Genomic DNA, 19,240 nt, shown 5'->3' on the forward strand with positions numbered 1-19,240 from the left:
CTCAAACATTGGCCCATCCTACAAGTGGACCCAGATTTTCGGGACATGTTTCAACAACCTCCATTATTCGCATATTCAAGAAGCAAGAATATACAGGAAATCTTATCCAAACCTACTCCTAAATCCATGGTATACAAAGGTACCCAACCATGCCTGAACTGCAGTCACTGCAATTCCATCATAAAAGGGAACACTATCAGACACCCAATGAAGGGCAATCCGATTAGACTCCAAGTGAATGCCACATGTGACACCTCGAACCTCATATATGCACTCAAATGCCCGTGCGGCAAGCTATATGTCGGTAAAACCGAACGCAAAATTAAAACACGGTTAAACGAACATAAATCAAACATCCGGCTGAAATATGAAAAATCCAACGTTGCAACACATTTTGCTGAAGCCAGACATTCTATCGCCCAACTCCGATTCATCGTTCTTGAAACCATCTCTAAAAAAGAAGGCACCGACACACGAAAATTCTTACTCCAGAGAGAGTTGGAATGGATTTATCGTTTGCAATCGCTTAAACCTTACGGTCTTAACGACCGGATCGAACTCAGTTGTTACCTTTAATTGTACATATTTATGACCACTGCATTGTTTGATCCTTTTTTTACCCATGTGCATTGTACTTGCTTGCGTCCCTACACCTTTCAATCACCTTTCCAATATGGCCCCCACATTAGACCTCGACTTCTAGTTACACTCACACCTAGTCCATCTTCTAATGCACCAACGCGACCTTCCTTTAAACTTCCCCGCGCCTTCACTCGCTCCAGGCACCTCGCCCGTACTCACTTTGGCAACGCTCGAGGCTTTTCACCCGCGATATGAAGTAAGTAGAATACCACACCGTTTGGAGTGCTGACTGAGCGCACCCTCCCCTCACCTTCCACCGAACTCGTCACGCGCTGACGCTACTCGGTTCACATCCTTCACTCCCCTGAGCTCCAACCGTCCACACCATTGATCGGCACAGCTTAACATAATAACTCATAGCATACATCAGACCCCGGTTCTTACAGCTCCTTTCATCTTCCCCACAGCGCTCCTTGACAAAGGGCTATCAGCCCGAAATGCATCGGAGGCGTTCCCTCTTTCTTACCGCCAACTTCTAAGCTTGGATTAGATATGATTTGAATATCTATGAAGAAAATGTCACAATTTTTCAACGATTAAAACTACAAATCTCAAATTGAACTCTCCTTTGAATCATTATTTTTGAACTCTAACGTAGTGCCTCCATTGGGGATGCAGCTGCATCACGATGCCTACACCACAGTCCATTAATTGAACGCGTTTTGACGGAAACGCGACCCAAGAGCGCACACGAAACTGAAAGAAACTCAACATCACAATTTCTCAACGACAATCTATACTGCTGTGCCCCTCCTCGCCCTTATCTTTAACAGATCTACATAGGACACTGGGCATACCAATTCATGTCATAAAGGTCACACATTCTGGGTTTACTTAAGTTTGTGTTCAACTCATTTTAAGCCATGCTTCCATCAATAAATCAGATGCTCAGCTCTCCCCGTTCCATTCCCACGTTTTAGACATTGCAAAACCTATATAACGGCTGCAACAATCAATCCCAAAACGTTTAATCTAATTGCTTAAATGCATTTCTTTATGTTGCTTCATATTGTAGTGTACTCTAAGCTGGATTCTGACACTGTATTACTTGTGGGCATACATGAATAAGTTCACTACATACGGACTATTCAAATCAGAAGAATGACTTACAGCAGGACTGAAGAAAATTCCCTAATTTCTGCTGCAAAATTCTCTATCACTGGAAACCTTTGTCCTCACTTCACCCTCTCGTTTCCCTCTCAATCGAGTTGGTGAGCGACCACCTGTGCTTCTCAGTATGCCAAAACGTTAAAATAAGCTCTCCGTACACAAAGCTACCCATTCCTCCCTGAAATGTAGGATGTTCTTGACAATACTGCTCTTCTGCAAACAGGTTAATAAAGCCCAAGCCCATATTTTGGAAGGTAAAAAAAGCAGGCTATATGTATTATTTCTAAAAGTTAAACCACTGATTTGAGGCATTTATGATTTCACTCAAATATATTTTCGATATCAACCGGAATTAGTCATTTTCACTATGGAGGAAGAGAAATAACAGAACACTGATAACCATTTATAATTTTATTTAAAAACCAAAACAAAATTAACTTCTTATGTTAGGACTCTTTACAATCTCAAAGTATTCTCTCTTGGACACATCAAATCAGGCCATTGGATTCATAGCATCATATAGTCTTTGCGAAGCTAATTCCACCATTTCCCGTAGAGTTTCATCTTCATCAATACCCTCTTCGCATTCCACAGTCTGAAAGACACAAGCATTGATACATTCAGAAAATTACAAGCATTTGTTGCGGAACGTACAAAATAAGGTTTAGTTAAAGTCAGACTTAGTAAGCAATAAAGGTGAAAGTGTTACTTACCCGTAAATATAGGATTGCAAGCTGTAGAGTCACATGCTTTGCACATTTCTGCCATCTTGTGTTGCAAACAAATTGAAAGTTGTTTTTCTTCAAAGTAAAATGTTTCGGTTTTAAGGCGAGTCATGACCCCTTCCAGAAACCCGCAACGAAACATAACAAAGACGCGACCTCAAATTGTTTTTCCACCTAAAGGTTAAGAGAAGATATGTGTAGTAAAGTGAAACAGCTTGTGTACTGGTGCATTAAGAATCAGCTGTGCATCTCATGTACATGTGAGTAACAGGATTATGACTGAGCCATCAGATTTCGACGATGCTGGGCTTAAGACCCGGTGGTGCTGGTGGGCAGGAGTGTTTGTCCAAATGCAATCCAGCAGACATTTAAAGTCCCCTTCCCAAACAATTCTCAAATGTACACATAGTTCTAACAGCCTTATCATTTCAAGACAAATGCCTTATCGTCTACATTAGGGGCATAGGTGTTTACCAAACAGGTATCGAATCCATCAAAAACCCCAGTTGCAAGAATATATATCTGCCTATTAGGTCGGCAATACTGCTGGTTCTATGAAAGGGACCCCTTCTGCAATCCACATCACCACCCCCCTTGCATTTAAAAAAATGTAATTATAAACAAGTAATCCATACATTTTTCCTTAAATTTAAAATCTGTGTTATGTAGATGGATGGGTACCTGGCCTTGCTGGTTGTTGCTGCTTTTTATTAGTCAGTCATCCTGAAGATACAGTAAGAGTTTAGTTCGGTTTTTCCTCGTGGATTGCAACATTCCTTGTGTCTATTTTGCTGCATTTTGTTAACTTTTGTTCCCCACATAACCTGTTGCCTGTACCCTCATTTGTGTCTCTCCGCCCGTCTTTTCACGCCGCTGCTGCCCCGCCCCAGACGCTCCCACCTCCCTGCCTCCGCTCCCGCCCACCTCCCCTTCATATGGTGACCGCTGTGCAGTCGCGCCGCTGGCGCGCTGAAGGCAAGCCAGTCTGAGCCCGTCCACGCCCAGCACCAGAACCCCTGGCCCCCACGAACGCCCGACACCGCTACGATGCCAGCACCCTCCACGCACTTAACACCGGACAAGAACACGCATGCTGCCTTGCCGCACTCCAAAGCGCTTCCATGGACCCTTCTCCTGCCGGAACTGCAGCTTCACCAGCATCCAATGCTCAAACCCACCGGGAAAGAACGCAACCACCTCAAATGAATTCTTTTCAACATTCGCTCCGCACACAAACACGCCGTTGAACTCTGGGACCTACTTGACTCCACCTCCCCAGACGTCGCCTTCCTGACAGAGACCTGGCTGTACCCCTCTTTGGCACCAGACATCGCCATAGCCATCCCGGAGGGCTACAAAGTCACCTGCAGGGACCGCACCAACGGAGTAGTAGTAGGAGGTATCGCCATCGTCCACAGGAACACCCTTGGAGTCTTAACCAACACGGACGACACCCTCAGCACTGCCGAACACCTACACTTCCATATCCATACCGATCCCAACACCACCCTCAGAGGAACCCTCGTCTATAGACACCCCAGGGCACGGCCACAGTTCAGCGACTCCATTGCCGACCTAGTCCGTACACACGCCCTCGGCTCCACGGATGACATCCTCCTCGTGGACCTGAACTTCCACCTTGAGAACAACGACGACACCAACTCCACCACCCTGATCGACAACCTTGGACTCAGACACATCGTCACAATATCCACCCACTCTGCTGGACAACGGAGAAACCGCTGCTCTCATCCTCCTGGACCGGTCTGCCGCCTTCGACACGGTCTGCCACCGCACACTACGCACCCGCCTCAATGCCACCGGGATCCAAGAGAAGGCCCTGGACTGGACCACCTCAGTCCTCTCAGGCAGAACACAGTGTCCGCCTCCCTCCCCAACCCGCCTCCCTCCCCCAACCCCCCCGACCCCATCTCCCCTTCCGGTCCAAAGCCACCGAGATCTGCGGCGTACCCCAGGGCTCATCCCCACACTGGTCAACGTCTACATGGCACCGCTCACCCACGTTGCCCGACTGCACAACCTCAACATCATCTCCTACGCTGAAAACACCCAGCTGATCCTCTCCCTCACCAAGGACACCCTCATGCCAAAACCAACCTCCATGAGGGGATGAAAGCCGTCGCCGAGTGGATGAAGAACAGTCGACTGAAACTAAACTTGGACAAGACAGAGGTCCTCATCCTCAGCCCCACCCTCTCAGCCTGGGACGACTCCTGGTGGCCGACGGCACTAGGAACAGCTCCAACACCCACCGACCACGCACGCAACCTGGGGTTCATACTCGACTCTACTATCTCCATGACAAAGCAGGTCAACGCCGTCTCCTACTCCTGTTTCAACACCCTCTGCGTGCTCCGCAAGATCTACAGATGGATCCCCACCGAAACAAGAAGAACAGTCACCCAGGCCCTCGTCAGCAGCAGGCTGGACTACGGAAACGCCCTCTACTCGGGAACCTCTGCCAAACTCCTGAAACTACTTCAGCGCATTCAAAAAGCCTCTGCACACCTGATCCTCGACATCCCTCGCCGCAGCCACATCACACCACACCTGAGACCTGCACTGGCTCTCCGTCAACAAGAGGATCACCTTCAAACTCCTCACCCATGCACACAAGGCATTCCACAACACCGGACCAGCATACCTCAACAGATGACTCAGCTTCTACACCCCCAACCGCCAGCTCTGCTCTGCCAACCTCTCCCTTGCCACCGCCCCCCGCATCCGAAGAGCGACCTCCGGCGGCAGATCCTTCTCGCACCTCGCCGCCAAGACCTGGAACACCCTCCCCATTCCCCTATGGCAGACCCAGGACCTCCTGACCTTCAGAAGACCAGACCCAGGACCTCCTGACCTTCAGAAGACTCCTCAAGACTTGTTCGAGCAGTAGATGCACCCCCCCCCCCCCCCCAGCGCCTTGAGACCCTCACGGGTGAGTAGTGCGCTTTACAAAATTCCTGATTGACATGAACGGAGCTGCACTGCAGATATGGTGCAACCACCACTAGAAATTTGGTAATTACCCATGAAGCAGTCTTAACCCTAAAGGGTATTGTTCATTTACCACTAACTTGCGTTAGCAATGGTGCGCTTCGTGGAAGGAGATATGGAAGCAGTTCTTTGAAACTAAGAATGTCATGTGATCTCCTGTGCAGAGTAGCAGAATCATGTCTTGCTGAGTTTATCTTAAAGTGGTTTGACACTACACAACAATCAAGTGGGTTGAGGTCTAATATTGGACCTAGTGTACTAGTCATCTTTGGGGATTACGAAGTATAGAGAATATTCTCCTTGTACTATCCTCTTTAACTAATTATATTAACCCTTTTTGGAGCCCTGCCTTTTCTTCCTACATTTTTTTTAAAAGTCTTTATTGAAAAAGAAAAGAAGTGTATGAGTACAAGAAATGTAGTGACTGAGACATTTCACATCGTACATAGGAAAGAGTGCAGACATTCATTTAGACACAGGAATAGCACTCGTAGGGTTTTTTGCACAAACATGGAGCGACTTACTTTATTACAAATTGAGTTTCGGGATGCTACACAACTTTTACCCACTCCCCTTGATCTCACCCTCCTGATCAGTTGCCTTGATAGGCGCACCAATTGCCCCACACTTTGTACCATTTCTTGGGACAGCCCCTACTCTGGTAGACCACTTGCATGCCATTTGACACCTGTCTAGGTCAGATTCCTACTCCTCCAGTCGGGGAGGGGACCCTGCTCCTCAGGTACATGCTATGTTCCGCTTAGCCACAATTGCGGTCGCTATCAGCCAGATCATTTGTTAGGTCGGGCTGGTCTCTTCTCCCAAGACATTTAAAAGAAGCAGCTTAGCATCCAGGGGGAAATCTGCTCATAACCTACAACACTCTTCCAGTAGAGCTGTATTGACGGGCAAGTCCATAGTATATGAAAGAGAGTACCTTCTCGTCCACAACCCCTCAGGCAAAGTGGCGAGTCCCCCCAACCTTGGATAGTTGCTGTCCAGTCGTCTTCAAGTGCCCCCACGTCACCCTCCCAGGCCTTCCACGGGGCTAGCAGTGGGTCTGGGGCATTTTAAATTATTTTCCTATATGTCATGAAGACAGCCTTGCTCTCCATCAGGACCTCCAGTTGTGTGGCCTCTGGCAGTTGGTCTTCCTCCAGGATATGGTGTCAAAAGGCATGCCGTAATTGCAAGTATCTATAGTGTTCGGTTTCTACCATTCCATAATCTTGGTGCAGGATCTCAAAGGTCATCATCGCCTGCCCTCCACACATCGCCCAGCCCTGCAGTACCCCATCTATGGACAGAAGTGGTTTAGTTACATGAAGCAATATGCCATCAGCAAAAAAGGGAAATCCGTTCCTCCCACGTCTCAGCAGTACTCGCAGCCCATTTAAGGGGGTCCTTATGAGCCCAGGCCATCAGTAGCTCAAGTGCCACAGCAAACATGGGGGAGTGAGGACACCCCGGTCGCATGCCCCTTTTTTGGGCAAAGATGCGGGATAGCATGGTATTGACTCAGACTCGTGCTAGCGGGTCCCAGTAGAGAAGTCGTACGCAACCATAACATTTCGGGCAGAAGCCCAATCGATCAAGGGACGCAAACCTAGTCCCACTCGTGTTTCTTTAGTTAGGAGCACGTGCTTGAATTTGAGACTCTTCTATGGAGGTGCTGCACATACGCTGCAGTCTGTGTTCCTTCATACCCCCCCCCCCAAATTAGGTCTTGCGCATAATCTCTGATAATTGTTTTAAAAGCCTCCCGGAAAATGCAAGCTGAAGCAACTGTGCCTTGGTTTTCTTGGAAATACTAGTCAACCCTCTCTCTCAATTTGTCTTTGAAGGCCCTATACTTTAAGTGCCAGGGGTCAATCCTGGGGGGGGGTAACGTACGTTTTGTAACTGGGCATGCACGGTCATGCCCACGGGAGAGTGATAAGAGATCCCCGGGTGGCTTGCATCCTTGAATTTAAACGCATGGGGCTGATCGAAGACTATGCATCGCTGTGAAGCAGGTATCGTGTGGTGCCCCAGGATTGTGGCCGCGTAAGAGAAACACCAAGCCCAGGCCCTTAGTGAATCAGTCTCCCTGGGAATACTGCCTAGACTCTCTACCCATTAGGGACGGCTACTGAGTTCCCATTACATGGATCCCGGTTGCCATCTATAAAAGTAGGGTTCCAATGTCAGCAAATGTCTGCGCTTGTTGCTTCGGTGGGGTATACACTGAACAGATGTTCAGTGTATGCCCTTCCCATCTGCCTGACAGGGCCACAAACCTGCCTAGAGGATCGCACCAAGCGTGGGCTGGGATTAAGGGTATTGATTTTTTATTTTATTTTTAATGGGGATATCTGCCCCCTAGAATTTGTGGTGTTACCTGCATGCATCGGCAGGGAGTACCGAAATCGGTCCATGGCCTTATACTGGTTACCTTTCAGGTGTGTTTCCTGCAGGAGGACTAGGTCTGGGGCTTGCCTATGCAGATATTGGAGCACCGCTTCAACCAGACTATGACACAGACACCAAAAACGTTTGAACTGTACCCTTTTCGCAATCCACGGATACATACTTCTGCAGTGCAAGTCATTACCAGCATAGCTCACCCCCTTCCATCAACGGAGGGCTCCAGGCAGGATCCACTCAGCGCCTATTACCGCCGCCAGAGCCAAGGCCTGCTTCCCACATAGATTATCACTAATTGTTCAAGTCATACTAACCTGTGGGCTCGGGGCGGCTCATGATCACATGGCCTCTCAGGGCAGGTAGTATATGGTCTATTCCTGAGGGGTGGTTAGTAATCTGCAGTGAATTTGGGTTGACTGTGTCCACTGTCTGATCTGCCTCCATGGTGCCCCAGCTGGTGCTCCAGCTTGTTCCTTCAGCCACCCATTTAACAACTCCCAGGCCTCTTCAGGAGAGGTAAAATGTCAGGATTTACCTTATGCTATCACCCTCAGGTGCACCGGTTATAACATCACATACTTGAGTTTCTGTTCCCGGAACACTTTATTTTGACAGCATCAAAACTGCGCCTTTGTCACTGCACTCGAAGTGTGAAGTCCAGGAAAAAAAACAGGATTGTGATGTTTTTAAACGAGGTCACTATAGGATCGAGAAGCTTGCAAAATCGCATTGGTCTCTGTAATTAAACACCCTTGCGATACTGGTCCTAGGAGGGGTCCCCCGCTGCGGCAGAGGCACCCACAGACTATGCACCCTTTTGATTGTAAACAAGTTGAATAGGCGCTTAGGATGGAGTATTTTGGTAAGTTCTTCCAGCACAAGATAGATGCTGGGCCCTGGGGCCCCCTCGATGGCACCCTCCACACCCTAATATTGTTTCTCCTCACACTTCCCTCAAGGTCCTCAAAATTGGCAGCTAAAACAGCATGTTGCTTAGTAAAGAGTTGTACTTGACTCAAGTCTCTTGGTGGTTAACTGCAGGTGACTTAGAGGTGACTCAGCCCTGACCTTCTCTGTGATTTCTTTAAAGTTTGCCCGGAGAAGAGTGACATCAACAGTCACTGCATCCAATTTAGATTCCAGTGAACCCTTGGATAGTTTCCCTGATCACCTAAAACAAGGGTTCCCCTGTTGGGCAAGGCTCCACACTAAGATCATTAACACCGTCCCGCTCCCATTATCATGAACTCCAGCAGTAATCATGGCTACAGCGTACTTGTCCATTTTATTTGGCTGCATAGGTGGTGGCCCCCATTTTTCACCATATTCCAAGAGTCCACACTCTGGTGGATCCCAGCTCGCCGGTCGGCTCAGTCCCCTTATCACTTCACCTCTTTGTGCTGCTTGGTTTAGAGACTAGTCCACCAGGCTCACCTGGCTCAGGAGAGTCTGCAATGTCTTTTCACAAGATCAGGAGCTTTGGGTAATTTTGCTCACTCCCAAATGCTAAGGTAGCCAGGTGCTCCCAAAGCTATAAGGCTTGAACGCCCAGGGGATAGCGCAACCCACCAACCCCCGCTAGGGGGGGCCAGATGGTCAGTCTTAGACCTGGCACCATAGGCATGGGACTCCCTTCCATTTTTGCTTTGGTCTCCTATGTTTTGATGAGTGTTGGACTCAGTTTTGCTGGCCTAGATGCTTTGATAACCTTGCCACTGCGGTTCAGTGCCAAAGTACAAGTGCTCCCTTTATAAATTGTTGATATGGATTAGTGATTCCATGATTGGCTCATTTGACCTACTTGTCAGATCCTAGTACGGTGCACTATGTGTGCCCAGGGCCGGAAAAAATCAAATGCTGCTGGTGGGCTTGCAGCACAGCTTGTAAAATGTGACTCAGGCCTGCCATTGTAGGGCCAGTGTGCAGTCTGGGATGGCCATGTCTACTTGGCAAGTGCACACACTTGCCAGTCCCTACACCTTTCCTTGTCTACATATTGTCACCCCTAAGGTAGGCCCAAGTTACCCCTATGAGCAGGGTGCATTGTATGTGAAAGGTAGGACATGCCCTGATGTGTGTGGCACATCCTGATAGTGTAATACTACCAATTTCGTTTTTTACTATTGCAAGGCTATCTGTTCCCATGGGCCAGAATGGGGAGTTTGTTTATAACATCTTATAAACATAACTGACCCTGGGAACAAGATAGGAAAATAAAGTTTAGCATGCCTGAACTCAGAATGTGAAAATGCATCTTTTAGTGAGGGTGATTTTTACATTGTGTTGGAAAATACCACTTTCAGAAAGTAGATCTTTTCGTGCCCATCCATCCAGTGTGCCTCTGCTAGGTTTATGTATTGAATTTCTGGCTTTTGGATGACAGGGGCTGGAGAAGGGCAGCGGCTCCAGAAGTCTGATGAGTCAGGGCTGGGCTAAATAGGCCTGGTCTGCATTTGGAGTGGTGGGAGGAGTGGTACCTTCACCTGAATAGGGTGTGCCTGGAGTCAGGGCTCACACTGACAAAGGAGGTTGTTGTGCACTTGCAAAGTGCCCCACATAATTGGTGTTGGCCGGGTACAGATACTCTCCGACGTCAGAGAACAAAGGATTTTGGTGTATAAAAAGGAGGGGCCCAGACCCCAGACTTTTAGATCACTTCTGGGAAATCAAGAGGAACCTTTGCCAAGGAGAAGAGCCGGATAAGCTGAGGAGGAATACTGCCCCTGTGCTTTTTGCTGTCTGGGGTTAGCCTGCAGTGGCTGTTTGCTGCCAAGGAAAGGAGAAAAGGACTTTGCTGTTTGCTTTGTCATCTTGAGGAAGATCTCCAAGGGCTTGAAACTGAGCTTGCCTCCTGTTCTGAAGTCTCAGAGATAACAAAGACTTCACCACCAGCTCCCCTGAATTCCCTTGCTTGGAATTCCATCCTGCAAAGAGGTGCCTGCTGCTGTTTAGGACCTCTAGAGACTATTTGTTGCTGGCAACCAGAGAATCGATACAACATCGGAGAAGAGTATCGCAACCGCACCTGTTTTCCGATGCATCACCAAAAAACCCATTGTAGCGCGTACCGCGGCCCGAGAAATCGCCGCACGATGCATCAGGTGCAACGATTTCTGAAGTCAGAGATCCCCACACCAATCCAGAAGCAAGCCAGCTGTACGGCTGCACGAAACCACGCATCGTACCGGATCGACGCATCGCATTGAGGCGCCAAGACTGTTGCATCGTTGGTGGACGCAGTAAAAACATCTGCATCAACTCCCCACGCAGTAAAAAAAATGACGCATCACCTCCACTCCGGTAAGGAATCGACGCATCACCTCCCCTGCACTACAGTAAGGAACCGATGCATCACCTCCTCCGAAGCACCGAACAGACGCATCACCTTCCCTGCATGCAAGGAACCGACGCATCACCTTCTCTGCGGCCATTTTGTTTGTCTTGCGTGACGCATCTAAGGTACTTTTGAGAAATGGGTCACATTTACAACTTGCATTGAACTAAACTATTTCTACCATTTGAAAGCCTTATTTTTAATACTCTATTGTGGATTTTTGTTGTTTGGTCTTGTTTTTGGTTTAGATAAAGATTATCTATTTTTATAAACTGGTTTGGTGTCATTTGTAGTGTTTTCACTGGGTTACTGTATGTGTTCAAAAATGCTTTACACACTGCCTGAGATAAGCCTGTCTGCTCGTGCCAAGCTACCAAGTGGGTGAGCAGGGGATATTTTAGGAATGTATCCCCCTTAGCCTGACTAGAAGCAAGGGTCCCTATTTGGACAAAGGTACCTACCTCTGCCAACTAGAGCCTCCCATTTCTAACAGGCAGTGATTCAAGCCATAAGCCGCCGGGGCTCCCAGTTGTCGTCACTTAATATAGGGTTCAGTGAAAGAAGTTCACTGGCTTCTGCCCCCCAGCCTCCAACTGAAGCCACTTGTCTCCTCTATGAGGGTTAAGCGAAAGACAGGGGGTGGAGAGAAATCAGGCCAGAGTAGGTAAGAATGTTCACAGTGTGCAGGCCTCGACAGCAGGAACGGCCAGGGCCCATGTCGCTAAGCCCCAAGGGACAGTCTACTCAGTCAGTAGGACAAGTTAGGGCTCGGCACACTAGGCCCCAAGTCGCAGGCTGTTACTATGTGGATCTGGACGACGGGAGTAGTTTGTGCCCACCTCCTTAGGTCTACATTCATGACAGTCATCTCACCCCAGGCGCTGCCAGCAGCCATGCGGCTTTGCCGCTTCGCTGATTGGAAGCAGGCCAAGGTGGTACCTCTGCTCAAAAAAACCAGCCTGGACCCAGCTAAGCCAGAGAACTTTCGCCCCATTTCCTTCCTACCTTGGGCGGCGAAGATCACGGAGACTTACATTAATTCCCTCCTTACTGATTTCCTGAACACCAACAACATCCTAGACTCCTCCCAGAATGGTTTCCATCCAGGTCACAGCACTGATTCAGCACTCCTGGCTGTGACTGAACACCTACGGACAGCTCTAGATGCTGGGCGCACCTCTGCACTGATTTTATTGGATGTCAGTGCCACATTTGACACTGTGACCCATTCTGTCTTGCTGCAACGTCCTGGAGGAGGCTGGAATTGTGGGCTCTGCCCTAGAGCGGCTCTTTTATCGCAGGGAGGACGTTCCAGGTGACAGCCCCCCTTTCACGTCAGGTATTCATACCATCAAACAAGGGGTGCCACAATGCTCCTCCTTGAGCCCGTTGCTGTTTAACATGTACGTCCACCCCCTAAATACCAAAAGTCTACTCGCGCAAAGTGGCCACCGACACTGGCCCTGCCAAGGGGAACCTAAACAAACACAGCGAGGGCAAAGAGAAAGAAGCTCAATGGTAGGACGCCTGACATCGGAGGGAATCTGGATGACCCAGATATAAGAATGGGCAACATAGACATTGCACGAGTGTCATTGGACTACCCAGTATGGGTAATGAACCTGATGGGGGATTCGCAGGTCCAGCTTAGATCTGTTGTAAAAGACGAGCTCAGCTCCTTAGCTGCAAGGGTAGACAAATTTGCAGAATTGTTTGAATCTATTGTGGAAAGTCTAGTCCCACCCACAGGAAAAGGAATCAATGCTAGTTGCCAGGCTGAAATGAATACCCTAACTCTTAGTACCAGGTCTGAATCCCCACATTCTCAAAATTCCATCTCTACTTCTGACCCCCATAGGGCTAAATATGAGACCAGGAGCAGAAACGTGGTACATCTCGCGAGGCAACTAAGAAAGACTTTGCGAACCAGCAGGGGTCTATGCACAGTCGGTAGAGGGAAGGTAATGAGCTTAACACAGAGGTAAGAGAAGAGAATAGTGATCTGCCTTTTATTAACATACCCATATGTCATTGTTCTATTAGGTGATCCCAAGCTCAAACAAGGGCAGCGGGAAACGCACTTTGAACTGAAGGACAAATGCCTGTTCTGGTTGCAAAGGCAGAGACAATTATCCTATGAGAAAGCTGGTGAGATTCTTATGACCAACAGGGTCAGGTGGGTGGGCAACAGACAAAAAGATGTACACAGGGATTGTATAGTTGTCAATTTTAAAAATCCAATAACTGTCCAAAGTATTTGATGTTCAAATCATTATTGCCAATATGTGGGAATAAGGTCTCTACTGCTAGGATACTTTTATATTTCACACCAAGCCTCAGCATCCAATGCCCAGAAAATCCACAGACAGGGGTTGTGGAAGCAAAACCTCCAGCATAGTAGACAGTGTCATCAACCACCCAGACCCCTACTATACATTCTACCCACAGATAATAGATTTGAGATCTTAGAAGATGTTGATTGACCCAGAGCAATGCAGCACCCAATACAGTCAACCAATAGTAAGAAGGGAAACAGAGAGCAGACTATTCTGAATAGGGAGTCTTATCACCACGGTACCACTTCTGGGGTACGGGTGGGTGGAAGGATGGAGCCCCCTGATACAACTCAATCAGGCAGGGGAAAGGGGGCAAGTCGCGTAGCACAAACTGATGTTGGGCTGTCACTCAATGTTGCTCCTATAAGCCCACCCATGGGACCGCTGCATATTGTAGCCCAGATCAAAGCTCCAGTAATCACTACAGGCACTACAGGGCTGGGGTCTAGTAAGGACAGTAGTAAGGACCCGATTAGAACTTTGATGTTTAGACCAAGCACCCAAACGAGGGAAATGACACCACTTAATGTTAACCTTAGGATACCCACGCCAGCTAAACACTGTTCCATCTACGTTGAGGGTCTTCGAAACAAACTGGACAATCCTCATGGGGGGCTTTTGTAGACCAATATGACATCTGTATGTTCCAGGAAACCTGGGATAGGAAGGACAAACAGAGGATGGGGTTTGCCACCTTTAGACTTGCTGCAGCTACGAGGGCAAGGGTAGGCCATCAGGTGTTCTTTGTATATGGGTTGGGTCCCACCTGGACTGTTTAGCTAAGCAGCTGGAGTTCTTTTCAAAGGATTCTTCTGACATTCAAATCTAAGGTCAGAATTGCACTGGTCAATGTCTACTCTAGGCCTGTAAGCAACAGCCTTTAATCGCCAACCTTTGACCAACTGGCTGCTTCCATATCTACCATCCCAAACAATTACTGGATGGGCATTGGTGGCGACTAACTGCCAGTTTGAGTCCCTGAATGGTTTTAACGGAGGAACTCCAAATGAAGAAGATCTACACCGGGCAATTCCTAAGGCAAACATCCCGCCTACCAGAGCATGGACACTGCTTGTCTTCCAAATTAGTTTCTTCACCTTAAATCATTCACTAAGGGCATGTAATGGCCGAACCAAATCAGACACCAGGGAAGCATACTTTTAATCGACCAGGACACTCCTCTATATAGACTACATCCTGATAGATATCAGGATGTGGCATTGTGTTGTGGATTATGCTGTTTTGACAGGACATGATAGTGATCATAATGTCCTGGTAGTGGAGGTTGAATTACTGATCAATGAGGCATTCTCGGTTTTAAACACACCACCAGATGCCAGAGTTATACTGACCAACAACAGAAGAAAAGTCAGTTGGCCGGCCGTACAGCAATCGTGTGATAGGATGGCTTCCCTTTACCACTCAGTCATCCTGTGTTTGGTGGCAGCCGAACAGTCCATTTCTAGTGAGGGCACCTTCACCTCTCTTAAACAAGTTGCAGAGATCCAGGAGGTGCTGACATCTACTCTGGCCAACATATTTTTTCTCCCCTTGCACTCAAGTGGGCGCAAAAAGGACAGCTGTTGGATGGCTAAGTTAGTCTTGATAGAGTCAATCAAAACTAAAGATAGATCTCTTATCAGAGAAAAGAGGGCGCTATATAGAGCCAGCATTACCTAAGCCAAAAAGCTCTGGGAGCTGGACAAGTGGGATTCTCTGAAGCAGGCCCTATCCAATCATGACATGAAGGCCTTCTGGTGCATAGTCAATACAGTTGGCAACAAAGGGAACCAGGCTATTGAATCCAACATTGCTGCTGATGTCTGGAATTTATTTTATGCCCTTTACTTAAGGTTGGAGGAGGGGGGCATTAGTACAGCTACAGATATCACTCCACCGCAGGACACCTGCCTAGAGGCCCCTCAGATAACTCTTCTAGAAATAGCTTGTGCCTTAAGCAAAATTGCCCCTTCCAAAGCTCCTGGATTTGATGAGATCACAGGGGACCTCTTCCGCACTGAGCCATCTATCTGGGTCTCCTATTTATGTATCCTGTTTAATGCCATACTGTAGGGAATGGCAATCCCAGCAACGTGGGCTGGAGCGGAAATTCTGCCTTTTCATAAAAAGGCTTCACCACTTCCCTCCAACTACAGACCCATAAGTTTAACTGACGTTAGCCAGAAAATCTTTTCCAGAGTACTGTTGGCTCGTCTCCAGACCTGGGTGGACGAATTTAAAATATTAAGCTTATTTAACCGCATGCGTGCGGGCGGAATTCCGCCCGTACGCTGGGTTTTGCGGAATCGCACTTTACGTGACGAGCTGGGCTCGTCATGAGCGTGCGAGGAGGCTACGCCATGACGAGCCCAGCTCGTCATGAGCGTCGAAGGGGTTAAGCTGGCTTTAGGAGTAATACGTCCCCATAGACCACATTTTTAGGCTCAAACTCTTGCACTGGAAAACAGTGACTACAGAGGATGCCAGCCTCCACTTGATCTTGGTGGATTCAAAATATACATTTGATCTGGTACCAAGAGATAAACTGTGGGCTGTTGTAGGGGGACTGGGGGAGCCGTCCTAACTTTGCTATATGCTCAGGGGTTTTCACAAAGGCAATTATGCCCAAATCAGGTTTGGTGAACAAGGTGAACTTACCACTCCTATAACTATAGATAGAGGGTTAAGACAGGGTTGTGTGCTTGGGCTCACCCCTTTTTTGCCTATTCATAAATGCACTCGTAGATTTATTGAATGCAGGTATAGATACACTGGAGGGTTATTTAGGAACTCTTTCCAAAAACCCCTCGGACCACTCTTGGAAATCTATAAAGCGCAAACTAGGGGTGCTGCAATGTACGGGGCTAAAGTTTGGGGGAATAGTTCCCTTAGAATCATCACCAGGTCAGACAACACTTTGGTTAGGCAGCAGTGTGGTCTACCCCTCAGTACACCAATTGTACTGCTTCAGCCCGACGCTGTTTAATGTCTATAGGAGGCCGCTGGCTGGGATCGTCCGTCCATATGGTATTAAGATCGTGACCTATGCGGACGATACACAGCTGGTGGTCTCACTGGCGCGGACTGAGAACCCTGTGGGCACAGTGGACCTGGCGGGCTGCTTGAGTGAGGTCAGGAGCTGGATGACCCAGTCTTGTCTCAAACTTAACGGGGACAAGACAGAGGTCATGCTGTTGGGCCACTCAGCTCCAACTGCAATCGACCAAATCTGGCCAGTGTGCTTGGGAACCCCCCCAGTCCCCAAGGATGCCATCAAGAGCTTGGGCGTCTGGTTGGATAAGTCCTTGACGTTTGACCATCAGGCTGTTGTACTATCTGCCACCTGTTTTGGCCTCATTAGAATGTTGAGGAAGATTCTTCCTTTGCTACCTTTTGAGGCAAGACAAATTGTGGTTCAAGGACTGATTCTTTCCAGGTTGGATTTCGGAAACGCGCTTTATCTTGGGGCCCCAGACTTCACATTAAAGAAGCTGCAGGTGAGTCAGAACTGTGCTGCTAGGACCCTGCTTCAAATTCCCCGTAGGACTTCTGTAAAATCTGGACTAGCAAGACTGCACTGGCTCCCGGTGAAGGACAGGATCAGTTTTAAATATCTCTGTGTCGCCCACCAGTCCTTTTGGGAAACTGGTCCAGTGATCAGCCGCCCTCTAATCACTCCCTACCTTCCTTGCAGACAGCTACGGTCTACCAATGCTTTACGTGCTGTTGTGCCCAAGGTAAAAAGGTCCAGATCAGGAGGTCGCTCTTTTTCCCTGAATGCGGCCATGCTCTGGAACAGTTTACCTTTTTACTTAAGGTCCAATTCGGACCTTACCTCTTTCAGAAAACAGCTGAAAACCTTTTTATTTAATAAATAGTTGTTTCTGTTCTGTTCACTAACTCAGCTGATAACACATTGCTGGCACTCAGCGCTTGGACGCCTCCGGGCAGCTATCTGCGCTTTACAAAACCCATTTTCATTTCATTTTCATTTCATCTGGATTTGGGGGGTGATGCCAATTGCCAAAGAAATTGCTCTTAGACCCTTAATTTTCTTGACGTCGCCTATGGGTTACACTGGCTAAGTATAGGGATGAGTTAAAGGAGTTCCTGGACTTGCATGGCACTGGGAAATTACAGTGGCTAGCATTGGTCAGGGACTCATTTCTGGCCATGAGCAGAGCAAGTCTGTGGTACAACCCTCAGGAAGCCTGTACCATAATTTCTAGAAAGGAGCTGGCTTGGTGTTCTAGGAAGGGTAAACGCAATCGTTTACAGGAAATTTAATCAACAGGTTCATTAACAGTTGTGTTTTTGAGCATTAAAGACCAGTACATTTTAGAGCCTGCGTTGGACGAGATTCAAGCCGCGGTGGCGAGGAAACTACATTCAATTTAGGCACAGGGTTCTCCAGTTGCAAGTTTTTTCCCATTAAATGGGCAGGTACATTCTCCCTAGGCTGTTCGTTTTTTCTGACCTGGCTACAGTAATTCCTGACGCTGTTGGTTGATCCGATTATGTAGAAATCGGGGGAACAATCACTGTGTAGAGGAGTTTGGGTTGCTGAAATACAATACCCTATCCCTAATTGTATTTGTGGTGTCACGCTTCCTATTCTCTATGTGGTGTGCGCACGCATGTTGCTTTTGAAAAACAATGTACAGGATTAAGTTGACAAAACTTTAAAAAATCTTTTAGTCGGGCATGTTCCCTTTTAACCTATTCATTTTTATAGACTGCTTTTTTTTAGGGTTGAATTAACGTGAAATGAATTAAGCCCCGTTTCTGCCCCACAGCTGTATATTTTATTAATAAGGCACTTTGTATGTGTTAAGTAGTTTGCTTATTTATTGGGGTGTGGGTTCACAGTCTGCATTTGTAATATAGGATTCTGGGGTTTTGAGCTCATGTACTGATGGTTGCTTTTATGTATTGTCAGCTTTTTGCACTTGCACTTTTATGCTCTAATGACCGCAATAAAGTATTTGAATTGATTATTGTCCAAATCATTGTCTACTAAATGGGATGGTGAGTGGACCTGTGAATGAGGTGGAGGCGGATAGGGATCCTCAAGTTCACGCCTCTTTGGTATGGGGATATGCTCAAAGTTACTTGCATATGACCTCTTTGAAAGGGAGCTCCCTTTTCTTTGGGCTTCTGTTTACCTCTGGCATCTGCTGCAGGTGAGATCCTTCTCTGTCCAATGTCTGGCTGTTTCTCTATCGTGTTGGCTAAAAATGTGTCAAAGTTGGTGCAGTGGCCTATTTTGAACCAGACATTGGCATAGACCACAGTTCCGAGTCAGGGGCTACAGGACCTTTATGCGGAGGAGTTTCTCAGTATCTTGGATCTGCCAGCGTTTCTCTGGAGCAGACACTGTTTTTGAGATATAGTGGTCTCCGGGACATTGGTTTATGGCGAATGATGAGGCCTTTTCTGCACAAACTTGGAGCTGATGCTTGACCAGGAGTCAAGACTTTTGGACACTACTTACCACAACTCAAAGCATGCTCACACTGGATGTTGAGTTGTGATGCACATACATTTCAAATGCTAAAACTAATGCATTGCTTAAGAAAGCATTGGTAATTCTAACATGAAGGGTGCAGAATAAATAGCCAGGTAAGCCTCATCCATTCCCGGCACATTACAAATGTATTTGTAATTTCTTTTTC

The 19,240-nt window shown here is 47.6% G+C and overlaps 1 protein-coding gene across 1 annotated transcript in view; it reads right to left on the reverse strand.

The window, feature by feature from the left end:
• Nucleotides 1-2,148: 2,148 nt before the first annotated feature.
• The window catches only part of CPSF3 (cleavage and polyadenylation specific factor 3), a 244,970-nt gene continuing 227,878 nt past the window's right edge, over nucleotides 2,149-19,240 (reverse strand). The window contains exon 18 of the mRNA XM_078647825.1: nucleotides 2,149-2,347. Coding sequence (XP_078503951.1) covers nucleotides 2,246-2,347 — 102 coding nt within the window. The 3' untranslated portion in view covers nucleotides 2,149-2,245. The remainder of the gene's footprint in view (nucleotides 2,348-19,240) is intronic.

The sequence above is a fragment of the Lissotriton helveticus genome, chromosome 6 (genome assembly GCF_964261635.1).
Source record: "Lissotriton helveticus chromosome 6, aLisHel1.1, whole genome shotgun sequence".
NCBI classification, from domain to species: Eukaryota; Metazoa; Chordata; class Amphibia; order Caudata; family Salamandridae; genus Lissotriton; species Lissotriton helveticus.